The 16893-nt window shown below is 41.2% G+C and overlaps 1 protein-coding gene across 1 annotated transcript; it reads left to right on the plus strand.

Annotated features, from left to right (window-relative positions):
- Positions 1–3789: 3789 nt before the first annotated feature.
- Positions 3790–16732, plus strand: LOC308121086 (carnitine O-palmitoyltransferase 1, liver isoform). Its single transcript, XM_080482154.1, has 19 exons — positions 3790–3920; positions 7193–7357; positions 7483–7622; positions 7988–8159; positions 8446–8547; positions 8906–9043; positions 9261–9338; positions 10369–10476; positions 11004–11091; positions 12801–12996; positions 13073–13261; positions 13372–13477; positions 13557–13673; positions 14232–14396; positions 14554–14682; positions 14868–15023; positions 15112–15225; positions 15343–15435; positions 15763–16732. The coding sequence occupies exons 2-19, from the start codon at positions 7217–7219 to the stop codon at positions 15886–15888; spliced, it is 2358 nt and encodes a 785-aa protein (XP_080338280.1). The 5' UTR covers positions 3790–3920; positions 7193–7216; the 3' UTR covers positions 15889–16732.
- Positions 16733–16893: the final 161 nt, after the last annotated feature.

The raw sequence follows: 16893 nt of genomic DNA on the forward strand, positions 1-16893 counted from the left end.
AATGCATCTAAGATGGTTTTTATGCGTTGGACCCTTGTTGCTCTGAAGAAAGGTGTTTTTTTTTTTTTTTTCTTATTTTGACAGAAATATGAAGAAAAAAACAAAAACAAAAAACACTATGCGTGAAGAGCTCCATGAACCTCATCAGCTGTTTGTGCCCAGATTGAATGAGAAGAGCGTTCCTGACCTGTGGATCAAACAGAAAACCCACTTTTTCTCGTCGAGCTTGTCTCCCGTTGCCATCATGTTCACCTACTGACCTATAACGAAGTCAAAACAAACACTCAAAAGACAGACTCATCAGTGGACATTGTCAGAACGGTTAAAAGGCTCACGGCGTCAGTTCCTTGTTGAACGGGACTTCAAAATGGGAAGCGAGCAAAAGTCTCTTAACCCTTCGCTCCGGATTTCAGTGTTCACCAACAAGCCAAGTAGTCCATCACTGCACTCCCACGCTCGCCGCCGAGAGTCACGCCATCCTGCAAGCAGACGTAGCAGCTCGGACAGTCACGTGTTTCTCCGATACTCTGTCAGACTCGTCGATGTTCATCACCAGTCTTCCATGCAGCACAATATGCAAGAAAAGTGCAGAATGTTTTCAGAGAGAGAACACAGTGCTACACTTTTTTTTTTTAACTGTATTTTTTTTCAATTTTTTTTTTGATATTTCTCCACTGTCTATTTATTTATTTATTTATTTATTTATTTATTTATTTATTTATTTATTTATTTATTTACTAATTTATTTATTTATTTAACCCTGCCATGTATTTCTTTAAAAACTATCAATACGAAAATACCCCCCAAAAATCTGATTTAATTTAATTTATCACCATCTCTTTTTTTTATTGTTGGTTTTAAAAGAGAGATTTCACTTGCAGTTCTGACATGTTGCTCTCATCCCGCGCCTTCACTGATCTCCATCTGTGTCTCACGTTTTAATCATGCTTGTCTCTGGTAACTGGAACCTGTGTGTGGGACGGGTGGACGGTGAAGGAGTGAGCTGAACTCTTGGCTGCAGGCGCATTTTGAGCTGATGACACAGGAACATTTCGACTGACCCGGTAATATTCAATTAAATAAAGACAGCCAAACCCAAACAGGTCCATGGTTTCACACACACACACACACACACACACACACACACACACACACACACACACACACACACACACACACACACACACACACACACACACACACACACACACACACACACATGCATAGATCGAATGCTTGCTATTTCGCTTCATTTCTTGCTTTTAATGCCGCGTCCCTTCGACCCGTCCGTCTGTCTGCCTCCTCCTCATCTATGTTGTGTGGCTGTCGTCACAAGAGAAACTGTACCTAAGGTTGTTTGCCTCACTACACACACACACACACACACACACACACACACACACACACACACACACACACACACACACACACACACGCACACGCACACGCACACACTAGGATTGCTCACCGTCATCAGTTTCATCTTTCACGTCACCACATCACCATCACTCTCATTGACCCAACTCTGGCTAAGATTGTAAACTATTCGTCATTCATATGGGTCAGTAGAATAAGGTGTTTAAAAAAAAGAAATGTCTGTATCATAATTTAAATATAAAAAGTGCACTATTATAACTATTGCCTGTGATAAAAAGAACAAATATGATTGAATTGATGGTCAAAATAAAGAGAGATCCACCTTATTGTTATGGTTACAGTAATAAACCCTAAATTCATATGTGTGTCTATTTAGTTTCTTGGTTACAGGGGTGTCCACTGTGTTATTTCTTTTGTGTTTATTATTTTTTTTAACTGATTGCCAATTCTTGAAAGGATATGAAAGCCTGAAAGTGTTTTTCAGATTGGACAGAGGTGTTATTTGTGTTCTGTGCTTCGATGTAAAGTGATATAATAACACCATGACGCAACACCTGATATTCACCCAAGATTAAAAAAAACAACTGCTATGATAGACATAGAAACAGTAATTAGGTTGAAAAGAAATTAAATAAGGTATCTTTTTCTTCCAATCTTTTAATCTAGTTTTGATTGATCTTATTTCTATGAAATTTAGCTTCCCAAAAATCTTCAACAATAGTGTTTTTTTGTGTATAACTGTCTTATTCAAATATGAAATATTGACATTGTTGCAATAAAATACGAACCAATTCTGTAAATAAGCTATCCTAGGTTATACAAGCATGACTTAAAGCAATTGGACATATATTAGTTATTTATGTGTATGAGCACTTTTTGAGTGAGGAAATCAGGAGCAGTCATTGGACGCCATGCTGTCAGCGACCATAGAAATACCTAGAGAGGGGGACAAATTTATCCAAATGCTACATAACAACAGACTTAGAAAAGTACACAGATTACATACAAATGTTCTGAATTTGCTCCAGGTTAAATACTAAACATCCATATTTCACCAAAAGGCCTTCACAAGATAAGTGACAACACCAACATTAAAACTAAATTAAATCAGACAAACATTAAAAAAAAACAAAAAAACAACAACCTGGTCTTAGACACAGCAAGCAAACAAACAATGTGAACAAATGCAACTAACCACAAAAACACAAACCTACATTAAAATGCAAAATAGTAAAACTACGCAACAAACCAGAAAAGATCCTTCAAAAAGAGCCAAGACACAAAACATTGGACGTGACCTTATAAAGACTCAAGGTGGAATTAAAAAAAAGACCAACGGAGATAAAGAGTTGCAGAGTTATCAAAGTTTCCACAGTGTTGCAAAAGAAGCAGGTACACAGAAACTTATAAACTCTCGTAATCAGGAGTGTTGCACTGCCTGTAAGGCCAAACTCAAGGTTCTTGTCCAGAAGTACCAATAGTTGAAATACATGCTAACTTTGTGCCGATTGAAATGATATTTTCCTGCCTTGAGAATCTCAAGTTGAGATAGCAATGTTTCAATCTCGATGTTTCACTTTAGTGTTGATGGTAAGTCACTGAGTTGAAATAGATTGGAAAAAGAAAAAGTACCAACAGGCTAGAAGAAAAATCCATGTAGAAAGTTGAATGGGAGAAGATATTCAAAAACATGTCAAAATTTTACTTGAGTGAGGTGTGCTAAAGTTAGCCTGCAAGACAACCTGAAATCCTCCCTGATCTTTGATAGTCGCGTGATGCTGAATCAAGAGATTTATTCCAGTTTTGTCAAATTCAAATAGAAAATAAGCATGTTTTACACATTTCGGCTGTGGCCCGATGGTAGAGCGGTCGTCTCCCATTCGGAAGGTTACAGGCTCCCGTCTCCACATGTCAAAGTGTCCTTGAGCAAGACACTGAACCCCACATTGCTCCCAATGGATGGACTAGGCGCCTCCATTGGTGTGTGAATGTGTGTGTGAGTGGGTGAAATGTGACTAATGATGTAAAGAGCTTTGGGACTTCTCAAGTCGAAAAGCCCTATATAAGCCAGATCCATTTTCCATTCGACACGAACAATTAAAAAGCTTAATTGCAGCGACGTTTACTTTTATGTTCTATGTTATTTAACTTAAAAGTTGGTATAATGTGAACGTGGCCCTTGCTGTAAGAGTCAAATGATAAATTGTGATTCAAATGGAAATCAATTTTGAACAAAGCTGCTTTTTTTTCCCCAGTGTATGTTGGTAAGGGTTTCAGGCATACCTTTGAGCATTTTCTTCTTGAGTCATAACTGTCTGATTGTTTGTTTTAGTTGTTTGTTTGTGCGCAAGTTTTGACTCAGCCCACCACATCGGTCACAGTTTAAATAGGGTGCTGAGATTCCCCACGGTCATTGAAGGCAGCACTGCTCCTCCGTGTTGAGAGCATCAGTTCAGTCTGAGGCCGAGCGACGCTACGACGCCACTCACTGCCTCTCTGCAGCGCTCCTTTCTGGAAGAACAGACAAACAAAGCCCACCACAGGTACGTCAACCCACATTTATCAGTGTTTTTGCTCCACAGGCTCAAACCGTGGCATCTCCACTGGAGCACGGACGGGGCTTATCGGTGGCCGTTTGCGTGTCTCCGTCCACATAAAATGGGCAGGGCGCTCGGCTACATCAGCTAGCAGCCGCTAGCTTTACATTTATATCCTGCTAGTTAAAAACAGCGTTAATGTTCACAGTCTGACTGACCGTGTCGGCGACATGCAGCCGGGGTGGAAATGTTTGACGAGGATTCTGAATCACCACGTAAAGACGAGCGCTGAATGTGATTGTACTTTTACTTTTCAGGGTGTTTTGGTTGTTGTGTCTCATTAAAAAGCGTTGGCCGCCTTTCATAAGGTTTATTGATCCATGTCTGCTGTATGAATGTTTGACACACGGCCGTGGAAACTGTTATTTGTCTGCTCCTTTGTCCTGCACACACACACACACACACACACACCCACCATCACGGGTTCAGTGTTATGTTCCCTTACAGGGTTTACACATTTACGAGTTACATTTTTATTTTATTTTTTTAATGCTCAACCTCATAAAACCACCCCCATCAGGACCTTCATTCATTTTCTGTGTCCTTATTCAAAGAATCTCTTTAAAATGTTTCATCTGCAGGTTTAGACTTGTACACCTCTGGTCGTGTATTCATCTGCTCCTGAAACAAGTTTTTTTTTTTTTTTTTTGTTATGCCAAGGAAACTAGATCATACGATTGATCATAATGTGTTTTATTCACCTAATGTTTATGCACAAACATGCAACTAGCAGTGATGTTTTCATGCTGTGTGCAACATCAAGAAAGCAGACCTAAAGTATAAACACCCAGATTATTGGGTACAAGTATCTTACAAGTGATTAGAATTACAGAAGTGACTCCATTTGATAATATAATCAGAGATAAAGCAAACGGTAGCAGGCATGTAGTGCCAGCTAAAAGCACTGTCAACTGTTTAGTTGTCTTGTGGTCAATCGAATAAATAGGATTAGATTCAACACATTTATTTTGGGTCTAAGTTTTGTGATTGAGAATAAATAATCTAACTATATAGAGAAGCTCTATCGGTAATGTGCATGGGGAGAATTTGGCTTTTCAGCTAGGAATAGGTCAAAAGAGTTCATATTTATTATCCTTGTGCCACAGACACAATGTTGGTCTTCTTTGAGGGTGTGTGACTTGAACATTGTTGCACACATGTAAAAACCAACTTTTGTATCGTCATTAAAACTGCAACAGAACTGTATCTTATTGTTTCAGTGCTTTGCGTTTTAGTCAGTCCCGCCTGAAAAATTGAGGTCAAGGTAAAGATAAACTAACATGTTTCAGTATCGAGTCTGGGCATGTGATATGGAGCAAATGTTATATTTGACCAAAGATCTTGTTCTGTACATGATGCTGGGGATGACTGTTGACTGAAGGCAAACAGCAGGAACAGTGCAGGAGGGTCAGAAGAGAAACAGCATTTATGGTCAACTAAGATCATATATCATATTGTTGAGTGATAGATTATTTATAGTCTCACATTATTATGTATAAATTATTAATTTATTAGGTTTTAGAAGTTTAAAACTGCATTGAATATACAGAATTATAATCAAATCACCAATCTATAACATCATTAATATGCTATTCAGGTTTGGTGGTGTGGGGATCCTCATGCTTGTACTCGTCACTCCACTAGAGTTTTTGTACACTCTGTAGTGATGAACTCGCCTCGGATGTGTTAAACCCTCACCTAGTTTGTCTCTTCCTGCAGTGAGGGCGCTCTATGTAATGTTCGTCTTTAGTGGCGTCTGTTTGAACGGGTTCTGATGAGCAAAATTCAGCTTTTGGTGATGCCATTACATCAAGAAGTTTGAAAGAAACAGAGTTGTGTATGTTCAAAAATTCATTGTCCAACAGTACGCCGAAGGCCCGTTTCAGCATTTTGGATTCATTTTTGGGGATTAAACGTTTGATTTCTGCAGCAAATTTGCTTTAAATAAAACCAAAAGTTACGTATTTCATGGCACTTATTGTGCTTTTGTGTGTTTTTTTTTTTTTTTTAAATCGTACATCAGGGAAATATGATTTATAATCGATTCGTCTATATTCATTGCCTATACCATACATACTGCTAATTATGAAAACGGCTGTAAATAATCCAGTTAGTCTTCAGTTTTGTCTGGATTTTCAATTGATCATTAGATATATTGATCGAGTTAAAAGATTTCTGATTCAGCTGCTGTTAACCAGCTGTGACATCCTGTCTCGCTGACCTTTTCAGGGAAAGAGACGGATGAGATCACGACACTGCTGTTGAAGGGAAGATGCTCATTTAATTTCAGTGAAGTCGACTGATTTCCATTGAATTAAACTGTCATCTGAAGAGGAGTGTCAACAAATGAAAGGAGTTTTGCGCAGTGTGAGATTTATTGTAATTTCTAGATTTCTGTTAAACCTTTTTTTTTTTTTTTTTTATTAACTTTATTTTTTGCCGTGTTAAGAAATTCTATTTGAGGACATTAAAGGAGTTGTATGTGTGTTTACTATTTTGTGCACACACTACGAGCAGACGTCGCCTCCATGGGGGAGGAGTTGTGTGTCGGAGTGGCTAAACCTCAGGGCATTATCCACGACCTATTTGAGGAGGAAAATCAATTCTCTGTGTGAAGAGGAGCAGTAACTACTTCAAACAAAAAGTTCCAATCACGTCAGCGTTTCCCTATCAAACTCCCATCAATTTCAGGCTGACTTTGCATTTGAAAAGTGTCATAATAAATAATGTGCTTTCATTCACATTCTTATAGAAGATGGGTGCGTTTAGTCGGTTTCGCACGCAAACATTTTTGCCATTCGTCCTCCGTTTGATGAATCGTTTCTACACTTCGCTTCCCATCAGCTGCTGCAGTGGGATAGGACATCAGTAAAGACACCACAGTTCAGATGTGGGTGTCAGCGGTCTTCATGTTGTTTTTATATCCAACAATTAAGCAACTATGACCAGATTTCACACACAGACATATGACAGTACAAGTTTTACTTACGGTAACTTCTTTCTTCCTATTCGTCAAAGTCCCACTAAACACATTTAAGACGGGTTTGTTTTGATTTCTGTCTGATCCGTCTTCAAAAATGAGTAACCATGACTTCAAGTGTTCAGTATTTCTGCTTCATTTATCTTGTCGGGTCAGTCTCATTGAGCTTATTTGTCGACTATTTGCATTGTTAAATGACGGGAGACTCTTCCCGGTTTTCGCAATCCCAACGCTGCAGGTCGTCTCATAGTGTGCAGTAATCATGGCAGAAGCCCACCAGGCGGTGGCCTTCCAGTTCACGGTCACCCCGGAGGGCATCGATCTGCAGCTGTCCCACCAGGCACTGACGGAGATTTACCTCTCCGGCGTGCGTTCCTGGAAGAAGCGGGTCATCAGACTCAAGGTATCTGTGCTCTGCTTCCACTATTTTCCACCCTTAGCCAAAGTGAATAATTTTGGTTGCGTTTCATCGTCTGTATTTCTAAGCAATCTGTCATGACTGACTTGTATCTTCTCTCACGTCAACAGAACAGTGTCATAACGGGGGTATATCCTGCCAGTCCTTCCTCCTGGCTTTTTGTGGTCATAGCTATCCTGGCGACCATGTACACTCGCTCCGACCCCTCCATGGGACTCATAGCTAAGATACAGGAGCATCTGCCTGTCAGGTAAACACACATTTTATCTCCCCATGTCATGAAACCTCAGGTGTGATGAAAGCTGAGTCTGCTGATTCACCAACACATGCCCTTCAGACATGTCCCCCCCCCCCCCCCGCCTGTACATTTTGTTCCCGGGAGATTGCTTCACTCAATACGAAACCAATGTAATGTATCACATAGAAGTATAATCTGACAAAAGATACACACGTATACTTAAACAATGTTTTTTCAGGTCGTCAAAGAATATCCAAAAATGTCTTTTAGGTTTCAAACCTTCGCCAGTTTTGGATCCACTTAAAGTTGAAGTCTTATGATTTTTCTTTTTAACTTTTTTTATTCTGTTGCTTCACTCTTGTTTCTCTATCGTGTAGTCAGTCCATGAGTACACAGTGTCAGGCGGTGTTGTCGGCGGTGCTCTTCAGCACCATGCTGTGGCTCCTGCTCATCTTCACCATGCGCCTGTGCCTCAAGCAGCTCCTCTCTTACCACCGCTGGATGTTCGAGCAGCACGCCAAGATGTCCACCACCACCAAAGTCTGGGTGGTCAGTGCTGATTCTTTTTTTCTTTTTTTCTTCCAGGAGCTGTCATGATCTGTGAGCTTCTGCCTCTTTGCAGGCCCCTGAAGATCAACACATTTACACCATTTTCTCATACAGTCCAACATCATATCATTTATTTAGAGTGGTGTGAAAGTCCAAGCCACACACTTTAATATTAATGCTTCCCAACTTTAAACAATAATTCTAACGCCACAGTTTTATGTTTTGGTGAAAACCTGAATATCCAACACATTTTGAGTGTGTACATATGCTTGTGTGTCTATGCCAGGCTCTGGTGCGGATCTTTTCTGGCAGGAAGCCTCTGCTCTACAGCTATCAGGGTTCACTGCCAAACCTCCCCGTGCCCGCCATCAAGGACACAGTCAAGAGGGTGAGACGTCACGTGAAGCGGAGGAAATGACAACATGCTGATTAGTGACCATAAAACAGATGGATCTTCACTCGCCTTCATCATTTATTGTCCGATTTCCTCCTTTCTAACCCGACTAGTTTAGTGGTTAATGAAAATGTTTTATTATTCTCAGTAAAGAGGGAAGTGATTTAAAAAAAAAAAAAAAAACAGGTTGGGTTTTAACAGATTAAATGTGGTTGTAATGGTAAAAGACTTTTCCTTATTGCCCATTGTGGGTGTTTAATTTATGCAAATCAACTGATTCATAACCCTTTTGTGCCTGTGTATAAGCACACTGCTCTATTGTTGTGTTTGCTCTCTCGTCTCTTCTCTTCAGTACTTGGAGTCGGTGCGTCCGCTGATGGATGATGCGAAATATGAACGCATGACCAAGCTGGCCTCGGAGTTTGAGAGCGGCCTCGGTAACCGCCTGCAGTGGTACCTCAAACTCAAAGCTCTCTGGGCTGCAAACTATGTGAGTGGCGGGCCCACCGTGGCGTGTTGTAAACTTTGCGGCTACTTGGATATCCAAAGCGGGGGAATTGGAAGAAAATAAAAAATTCCATTAACAATGCATATCTTGACGAGGTTTTGTGGTTTGAATAATTCATCCTTGGTGGATATGCGCTGGATGCGGCTGCCAGTCGGCTGCGTTATTAGCTGCCTCACCGGGCACTTTTTGTGTGTTTCAGGTCAGTGACTGGTGGGAGGAGTACGTCTATTTGCGGGGAAGAAGCCCAATCATGGTCAACAGTAACTATTATGGAATGGTATGAAAGATTTTGTTTTTCCTGCTCTGCACCATGAAATTTCCCTATTCTCTGAGATTACCTGGAGCAAAGCTTAAGTTCACGTTATGTAAAATTCTACAACCAGAGCATTAATTTAAACCGAATAAACACATTAAAACATCTTCAGATTCTTTACAATGGCTGCGCCACTGTTCATTTAATGAACTTAAAGTAACTTATCACTTTTGAGTCTTTGTACTGTAAGATCGTTCATTGCTGCTTTTCTACACATCAGAAGAAATAATAAAAATATTCATGAAACGCCCTATAATGAATATAGCTTTAATAAAAAAGCATTTTATTGCGATTTACGATGTGAGGTTTTGTCGACTAACAGTGGGTTGTCCTCACTTTTGTTTGGCAGCTGATCAACATGCTCAATATATCAGCAGCTCCACCACCTTGCGGAATGTGTTTTAACTGTTCTAGCCTCTGAGGTGCTGAAGGGGTTGTTGGTTTGATTATGTGTTGTGCGAGAAACTCAGACTGGTACTTCTTTTTTGTCATTAATTCATGCAAATTAACCACACAGTCAAACATATATGCACAGTAAATCAGAAGTTGTCCAGTAAACAGTGGTATTTTTCTATTCAGCCATTATGACAACTACCTGGACTCAATAGGCAGGACGTGTTGGAAATGTAACTAAACCACACAACAATGTTGTATAATAATTAATTCTTAATTAATTGATTAGTGTACAATTTTCATGGGTCCAGCTTCTGTGCTCTGTTCTGTGCTGCTCGATCCCACAACTGTATGTTTCTTAAAGATGTTGCACCTTTTTAAAAAGGAAAATAAACCAAACGTGTATGTCTTAAATTTTTTTTGTATTTATTTCATGTCTCAAGGATGTAGGACATGATTGAGCTTTGTTTTTTATGATAATATATCAACAGGAGATGTGTTTTTTGCTATGTAAACCTTACAGCCGAAGTCTGTGTCTTATTAATCCCACATATACTTGCTCAGTTTATACGTGTCTTTTATTTCTGTGTGCTGTCCCTAGGACTTCTTATATGTGACCCCGACACCCATCCAGGCGGCCAGAGCGGGCAACAGCATCCACGCTTTCCTCCTTTACCGCCGCAAGCTCAACAAAGAGGAGATTAAACCTGTGAGTTCAGCCACCGGTCAGGTCGTGCTGCTCCACTTACATGAGGGTCTCCATTAGTCATATTCACTTTGCTGTGGCAACAGACGACTTATTAGTCAGGCTTCTCACATTTTGATATAGTGCAAGTTTTCTTTGTGGATCTTCAGTGTCTCATATATACTGTATGTATTATCAGTAAGCAGCCTGTATGTCACAGTGGATGTATGGTGGCGTCGGTATGCGTTGAGACTGTGTGAGTGACAGTCATTCATCCATCTTTCAGTGTTTTTGTCTCGACCGTCGGCACCAGATGGCATGCGTATCTCCATTCATTTGAGTTTTTCAGTTTTATGTGAAGGCATTTCCCTTGTGTTCTCATACCATGCTCATCTTCTCGCCCCCTCCCTTTTGTACTCCCCTCAATCTATCCTTTCGCTTGCTCGCCTCCTCTTTATTTACTTTTCATCTTCACTCCTTGGTTCACTCTACATTTCTGCCACTGCTGTCCTCCGTTCTTCTCCCTCCGCCCTCGCCTCTCCATTTCCCAGAGTCGTATACCAGGCACTGTCATTCCTCTGTGTGCCGCTCAGTGTGAGAGGATATTCAACACCACACGCACTCCTGGAGAGGAGACCGGTAAACAGACTGACGTGCACACGCTTGTGGATACACGGAGCGCCAGTGTATCATAGATGATAGATGCGTGTTTTAGAAGGAGTTAGCTAAATCCAGCTTCTGACTGCATTGTGGACGTTGTCAGCACGCCACTCCTCCCAGTGATGACGAGGCATGCTGAAGGTGTCTGAGCCCTCCACAGTCGAAGTGTGGAATAGAAAAATTGTGTGAAAGTGTGTGTGTGTAGCTGGAGCAAGGCATCTGTGAATCACTGAGTCACTGTGTGTTTGATGTACTGCTCGTCCTGCCATGGCTCATCTGTCTCCTCTCGCTGTCTGGACCTCTCTCAGGTCCGTCTAGGCCTTTGAAATTGTTCAGTTTTTTAACTAATGCTTGTTTTCTTCTGCCCACACACCCCATTTCTTCATTATTCTTCCTTCTCCTCCTTGGCACACTTTAAAATTTCTCCCAATGCTCTTTCCTTCTTTTTGTTTTTTTAATCATACTTTTCCTTCCCCATCAATCTTTCCTGGACTTTTTTTTTTTTTTTTTTTTTTTCCCCCTTGCTCAGTGGTTGTTGAGGTCTGCAGTTCCTTGCTGCTCCTATCAGTTTGAGAGGATGTTTGACACTTGTCGAATCCCTGGAACACTAACAGGTAGTATTTATACTCTTACATAACCGGCCTGGTTCTAGTTTTAGATCTTTAAATGTCACATCACTCTTGTGAGGATTGTGTGAAACGTCTTTTAATGTGCGTAATTTAGATACTGTCTGATACAAAATGTGTCCATCATGTTGGGGAGCTAAAGTCAATTGGAAATGCATAACAAAGGAGATTTTATTTATTTTTTGTCCGTTTTCAGTTGTGATTTTTGTTTTTTACTTGAGCCTCCATCCAACTAAATATGCTGATTTTTCCACTTGTCAGGTTGTGATTCTCTGTCATAGTTGAAGTTATTTCAATCTAAAATGTTGGCTGTTGCAGAGAATATAGCTTTTATTTAATTTTTTTGTTTTTACTCATCTGAGCTCCATGAAGCTCAGAGTAAAATCTATTGCCTTAGGCAACATCCCTCACATCTCACTTCACATAACGTGTATCTTCATTGTTCTGGCAACAGATCCGAAGTACTTCGATGAGGTGTGTCAGGAATGTGTTATGAAAACATTGCTGCCATTTCATTGTGTTGTACTACAAGTTTTCCTTTGTGCTTTGAGTGACAGTAAAGGTGAATTCCAGTTTTATTTTGTTTATCCCAGTTTATCTTTCTGCAAAGTTGTACCAGTTATGCTGATTTAAGTCATTTATTAAAATGTTTGAAAACCCCTCTAGGTGGTGCTAAGTGTTAGGTCTTGACCTTAAACATGGAGACGTAGGTTCAAATCCTTGTTGTGGCAAGAAGGACATGTAGAATGAAAACTACCCAAATCCACCGTGCTGCTGGGATGTCTGTTAAAATACATAAGAAAAAGCGAGCAGACAAATTATCCTCTAAATTAATTTTCAACTCTGAAATCAAATTAAAGTAAATAATAAATTCTGCGCTCATTAAGAAAAGCAGTCATGAATCGTCATGCCAGTATGGCACATACAAATGATGAGGCTTTGACTGTCAGTCATCTATGTTCTCAGATTTCATTTTCTTTTTAAACCTTCAAGTTGAATGCATTTGATTAATTTTGTATTTACAGCCTTTCTTCTATTCTTGCTTTCTTTTCTTTTTCAAAGATGCTTTGCAGCATTGGCAGGACAGCGACTACCTCGTGGTATACCACAGAGGTCGATACTTCCGTCTCAAGGTGTACCAGGCCGGCAGACTGCTGTCTCCACGGGAGATCGAATTCCAGATTCAGAGGATCCTCGATGACTCTTCGCCTCCTTCAAAAGGGGAGGCTAAGCTGGGAGCCCTGACTGCTGGCAACAGGTCAGTTTGAAATGCCAGTGGTGATGAATTCACAGCACAATGCATTTTTTTGTCATGTAAATGTATTTTCCTCCAGGATTCCATGGGCTAAAGCCAGAACCAAGTATTTCAGCAGTGGGGTTAATAAACGCTCTCTGGACAGCATTGAGAAAGCAGCCTTCTTTGTGACTCTGGATGACGACGAGCAAGGCATGATGGGAGATGACCCAGCTGCTAGCCTGGATCGCTATGCCAAGTCCTTACTGCATGGGAAGTGCTATGACCGGTACGTTCACACTAAACCCATCTGTCTTGCGTGTGATTGTATTTGGCAACGTCCACATTTCTTCCTGTTTGTTCTTTACGTTGAGTTTCTTTATTTTTGATATTCTGCAGGTGGTTTGACAAGTCCTTTTCAGTGGTTTTCTACAAAAATGGCAAGAATGGCTTAAACGCAGAGCACTCGTGGGCTGACGCACCAGTGTTGGCACATTTATGGGAGGTAAGAGACATAACACTTAATTTGTTTGCCTTCTGCTTGCGAAAATAAGGCTTGACTTGTAATTGCTGTGTTTTCTTAGTACGCCCTGGCCACTGACAGCTTCCAGCTCGGTTACAACGCAGAGGGTCACTGCAAAGGAGAAGTGGATTCATCACTGCCACGACCACAGAAGCTAAACTGGGAAATTACCCCAGAAGTGAGTTGAATAATTTACTGTATTTCATCACTCCTGCAGACTAAGAACACTTGCTGGTTTTGTTTTTTGTAACATGGCAGCGACCAATCAAAGTTTATTATCATTTGGTTAATATATGGCTTGGTTCAAGTAGTTTTATTTTCAAAAGGAAAAAAGCCTTGTTGTTCAAATTTAATAGTTTTGTTCTGCCACCATCAAAATACCAAAATGTACAGTTTGTTCAAATACGTTATCTTTTAAAACATTTTTCTGTTCACAAACCAACTATACACACACACACACACACACTCTACTGGTGTTTAGCAAATACACTTGTTCGGTGGTGGTGCGTGGAACATACACACCACTGTACCCTGTACAGAATAATGAAGCAACAAGCTGCTCATTTAGAAAATGACGACAGCCTGTTTGACAGAAGAGCGACATGTTCACTTTCAAGTACACGTCAATGACTGTGTCAGTATGTAAATGTGCAGGTAGTTCGATACCATCATGCTGTTGCTATCAGTATGTGTTTGTGTGCTGATGAAGTGATCTCTCTGGATGTGTCTCTCTCAGTGTGAGGAGCAGATCTCCCAGTCTCTGGCAGTGGCCCAGGCCCTGGCTGATGACGTGGACTTCCATGTTTTCTCTTTCCAAGACTTTGGCAAAGGGAAGGTGAAGAAGTGTCGAGTCAGTCCGGATGCCTTCATTCAGATGGCTCTTCAGTTGGCCTACTACAGGGTGAGCAGCTCGAGAACGGCATAAGTGCAGCGTGTTGTTTTTCTCTGCACTCGTCTGCAGTACGGACACAGTGCTCACACCCCCGCTTTAGTCTGCTTATGTAAGAGGGAAAAGTGTGACGATGTATAATCGCTTGTGTATTTCAAATAATTTCCAGAGCCGGAACACACTTTGTTTGACCTACGAAGCCTCCATGACCCGTCTGTTCAGGGAGGGCAGGACCGAGACCGTTCGCTCCTGTTCAAGTGAGAGCAGTGCCTTTGTCCGAGCGCTGGAGGGCGGAGAGGTGAGAACATGGAAACAGTCTCCTAGGTGCCTAAGAGCCACCATGGGGGCGTACCCAGCCATTCGTCCAAAGAGGACGATTACAGGATTAGGTCCTTGTTACAGGAGATTTTGTATAATTGTTGTTGTCCTCGCATGAATCGCAGTGTTTCTATTTATGATGTTGTGCATGTCATCCTCCACCAGACAGCAGATGTGTGCAGGCGCTTGTTCCGCGCAGCATCAGAAAAGCACCAGCAGCTGTATCGCTTGTCCATGACTGGAGCCGGCATCGACAGACACCTGTTCTGCCTCTATTTGGTGTCCAAATACCTCGGAGTGGAGTCTTCTTTCCTAAAAGAGGTTCATTTATTCTACTTAAGTGGGACATTTCGTTTTCCCCTTTTTGTAAAGTCAAAAGAGCAGCGAGCTGACGTGACGGATGTTTCAGGTGCTGTCTGAGCCGTGGAGATTGTCCACAAGTCAGACTCCAATCCAGCAGGAGGCGCTGTTTGACCTGGTCAACCACCCAGAGTACATCTCCTGTGGAGGAGGCTTTGGACCAGTCAGTATCTCCCCCAGTTCTTCACACACAGTCATTTAGTTAAATTGTTGTCATTTTATCACTTTAAGTACATGACCAAAACACAAACAGTATAATTGTTTGTTTTTCCTTACCCAGGTGGCTGATGATGGCTACGGAGTGTCCTATATCATCGTGGGAGAGAACATGATTAACTTCCACATCTCCTGCAAACACTCATGTCCGGACACGGTGAGTTTCAAGAAAGTTGCTATTCAGTGACGTCTGACGACACCGATTAGGGAAGAAAGTATGTCGCTCGCTGCTGAAACTTAACAAGGTTGGGTCATTTATGGTCACAAAAGTTGTGGCGATCCCATTACAAGCTGTTATTGGGAATCTGGGCGATGGCCAGGCTTTTAGTTTGATAGCTGCTTCATCTGATGATCCACCATTTCGATTCTACTCCAAAGAGCAGCACTGTTTGTCGGTTAAGTTTTCGATGATCGTTGCAGCTGAGGTGTCGCATGATGAAATGACGGATACCCTCTCTTTCTCTCGTCTCTGTCTCTATTCAAGGATGCCCATAAGTTTGGCGCCCAGATCAGAAAAGCCCTGAATGATCTGATCCAGCTGCTGAGCCCCAACCCAAGAGAGCCAAACAAACCAGAGGAGAGTCGACCCGAAGCCAAGAAAGACCAGTGAACGGCAACACGGGTGGGGGGTGGGGGGTGGGGGCAGGATGCGAAAGGGAAGATGTGCAAGCAGAATTGTGGCATTCCACAGGGGGCAGAATTAAGGCTTTATTCCTTGTGCATTGGGAGAGTTTTCCACCCACGCAGGTGATTTTTTTAAAGAGGGAACTGTTTGTGATGGAGTTGATGTTTTTACTGAAACGCATCTTATATTTGTTTATGTTTATACTAGCTGTGTGACAGGTTCATGGAGAGACAATAGGCCATTGAAATAAGTGAAGCGTGATCAAGTGTTGGATTAGTTTAGTTTTCACAGTCGAACCTTTTTAAAAAATATGAATCTACCAGAGTCCTAATTATCTTCGATTACCACAACGAGGCCAGTCTGCATAGCACCAGTCAGCGTTGGGGTACAAAAAACCTAACGGCACCTTACTGCAGGTAATAATTTAGTTCCGAGAATTGAAAGCGCAGTGTTTCGACACTCTCTGAACACGCCACTGTGTACGATCCATCTCGATGATCTGAGCATTAGCATGAAGAAAAGACGAAGGGGAAAAAATGCAGGATGGCCGAAGGGATTCATTTTCTTCCATCGGAATACAACATGGCTGTAAGAGTGACACCAGGTATTTTAAAATCTCAGAAGTCTGTTTACTTGATGCGTATAATTTTGCTTTTTACATACATGATTGTAATGCTGTGCTGGGAGTGCCAGGCTATTTATACATTGCAGAGAATATAAATGACTCTATTATATTCATTACCGCTTGAGTTATTAGAATCTGTGCCAAGTCACCTAGAATGGACGTTTTATGCTTTTCAACTGATTAAACTTTATACAGATACTGTCATTGCCGCATTTTTTTTTTTTCCATTGATCAGTTGGGATTTCAAACTTAAGTTGAAACTATAATCCAAGCTCATGTTTCACTGCCATTAAACCAGTTTTATATATATATATATATTTTTACCACCGTGTTTAAACAAGCACCATAGCAATGCAAGCTGTATT

Source organism: Lipophrys pholis, assembly GCF_963383615.2.
Source record: "Lipophrys pholis genome assembly, chromosome: 1".
Classification (NCBI taxonomy): domain Eukaryota; kingdom Metazoa; phylum Chordata; class Actinopteri; order Blenniiformes; family Blenniidae; genus Lipophrys; species Lipophrys pholis.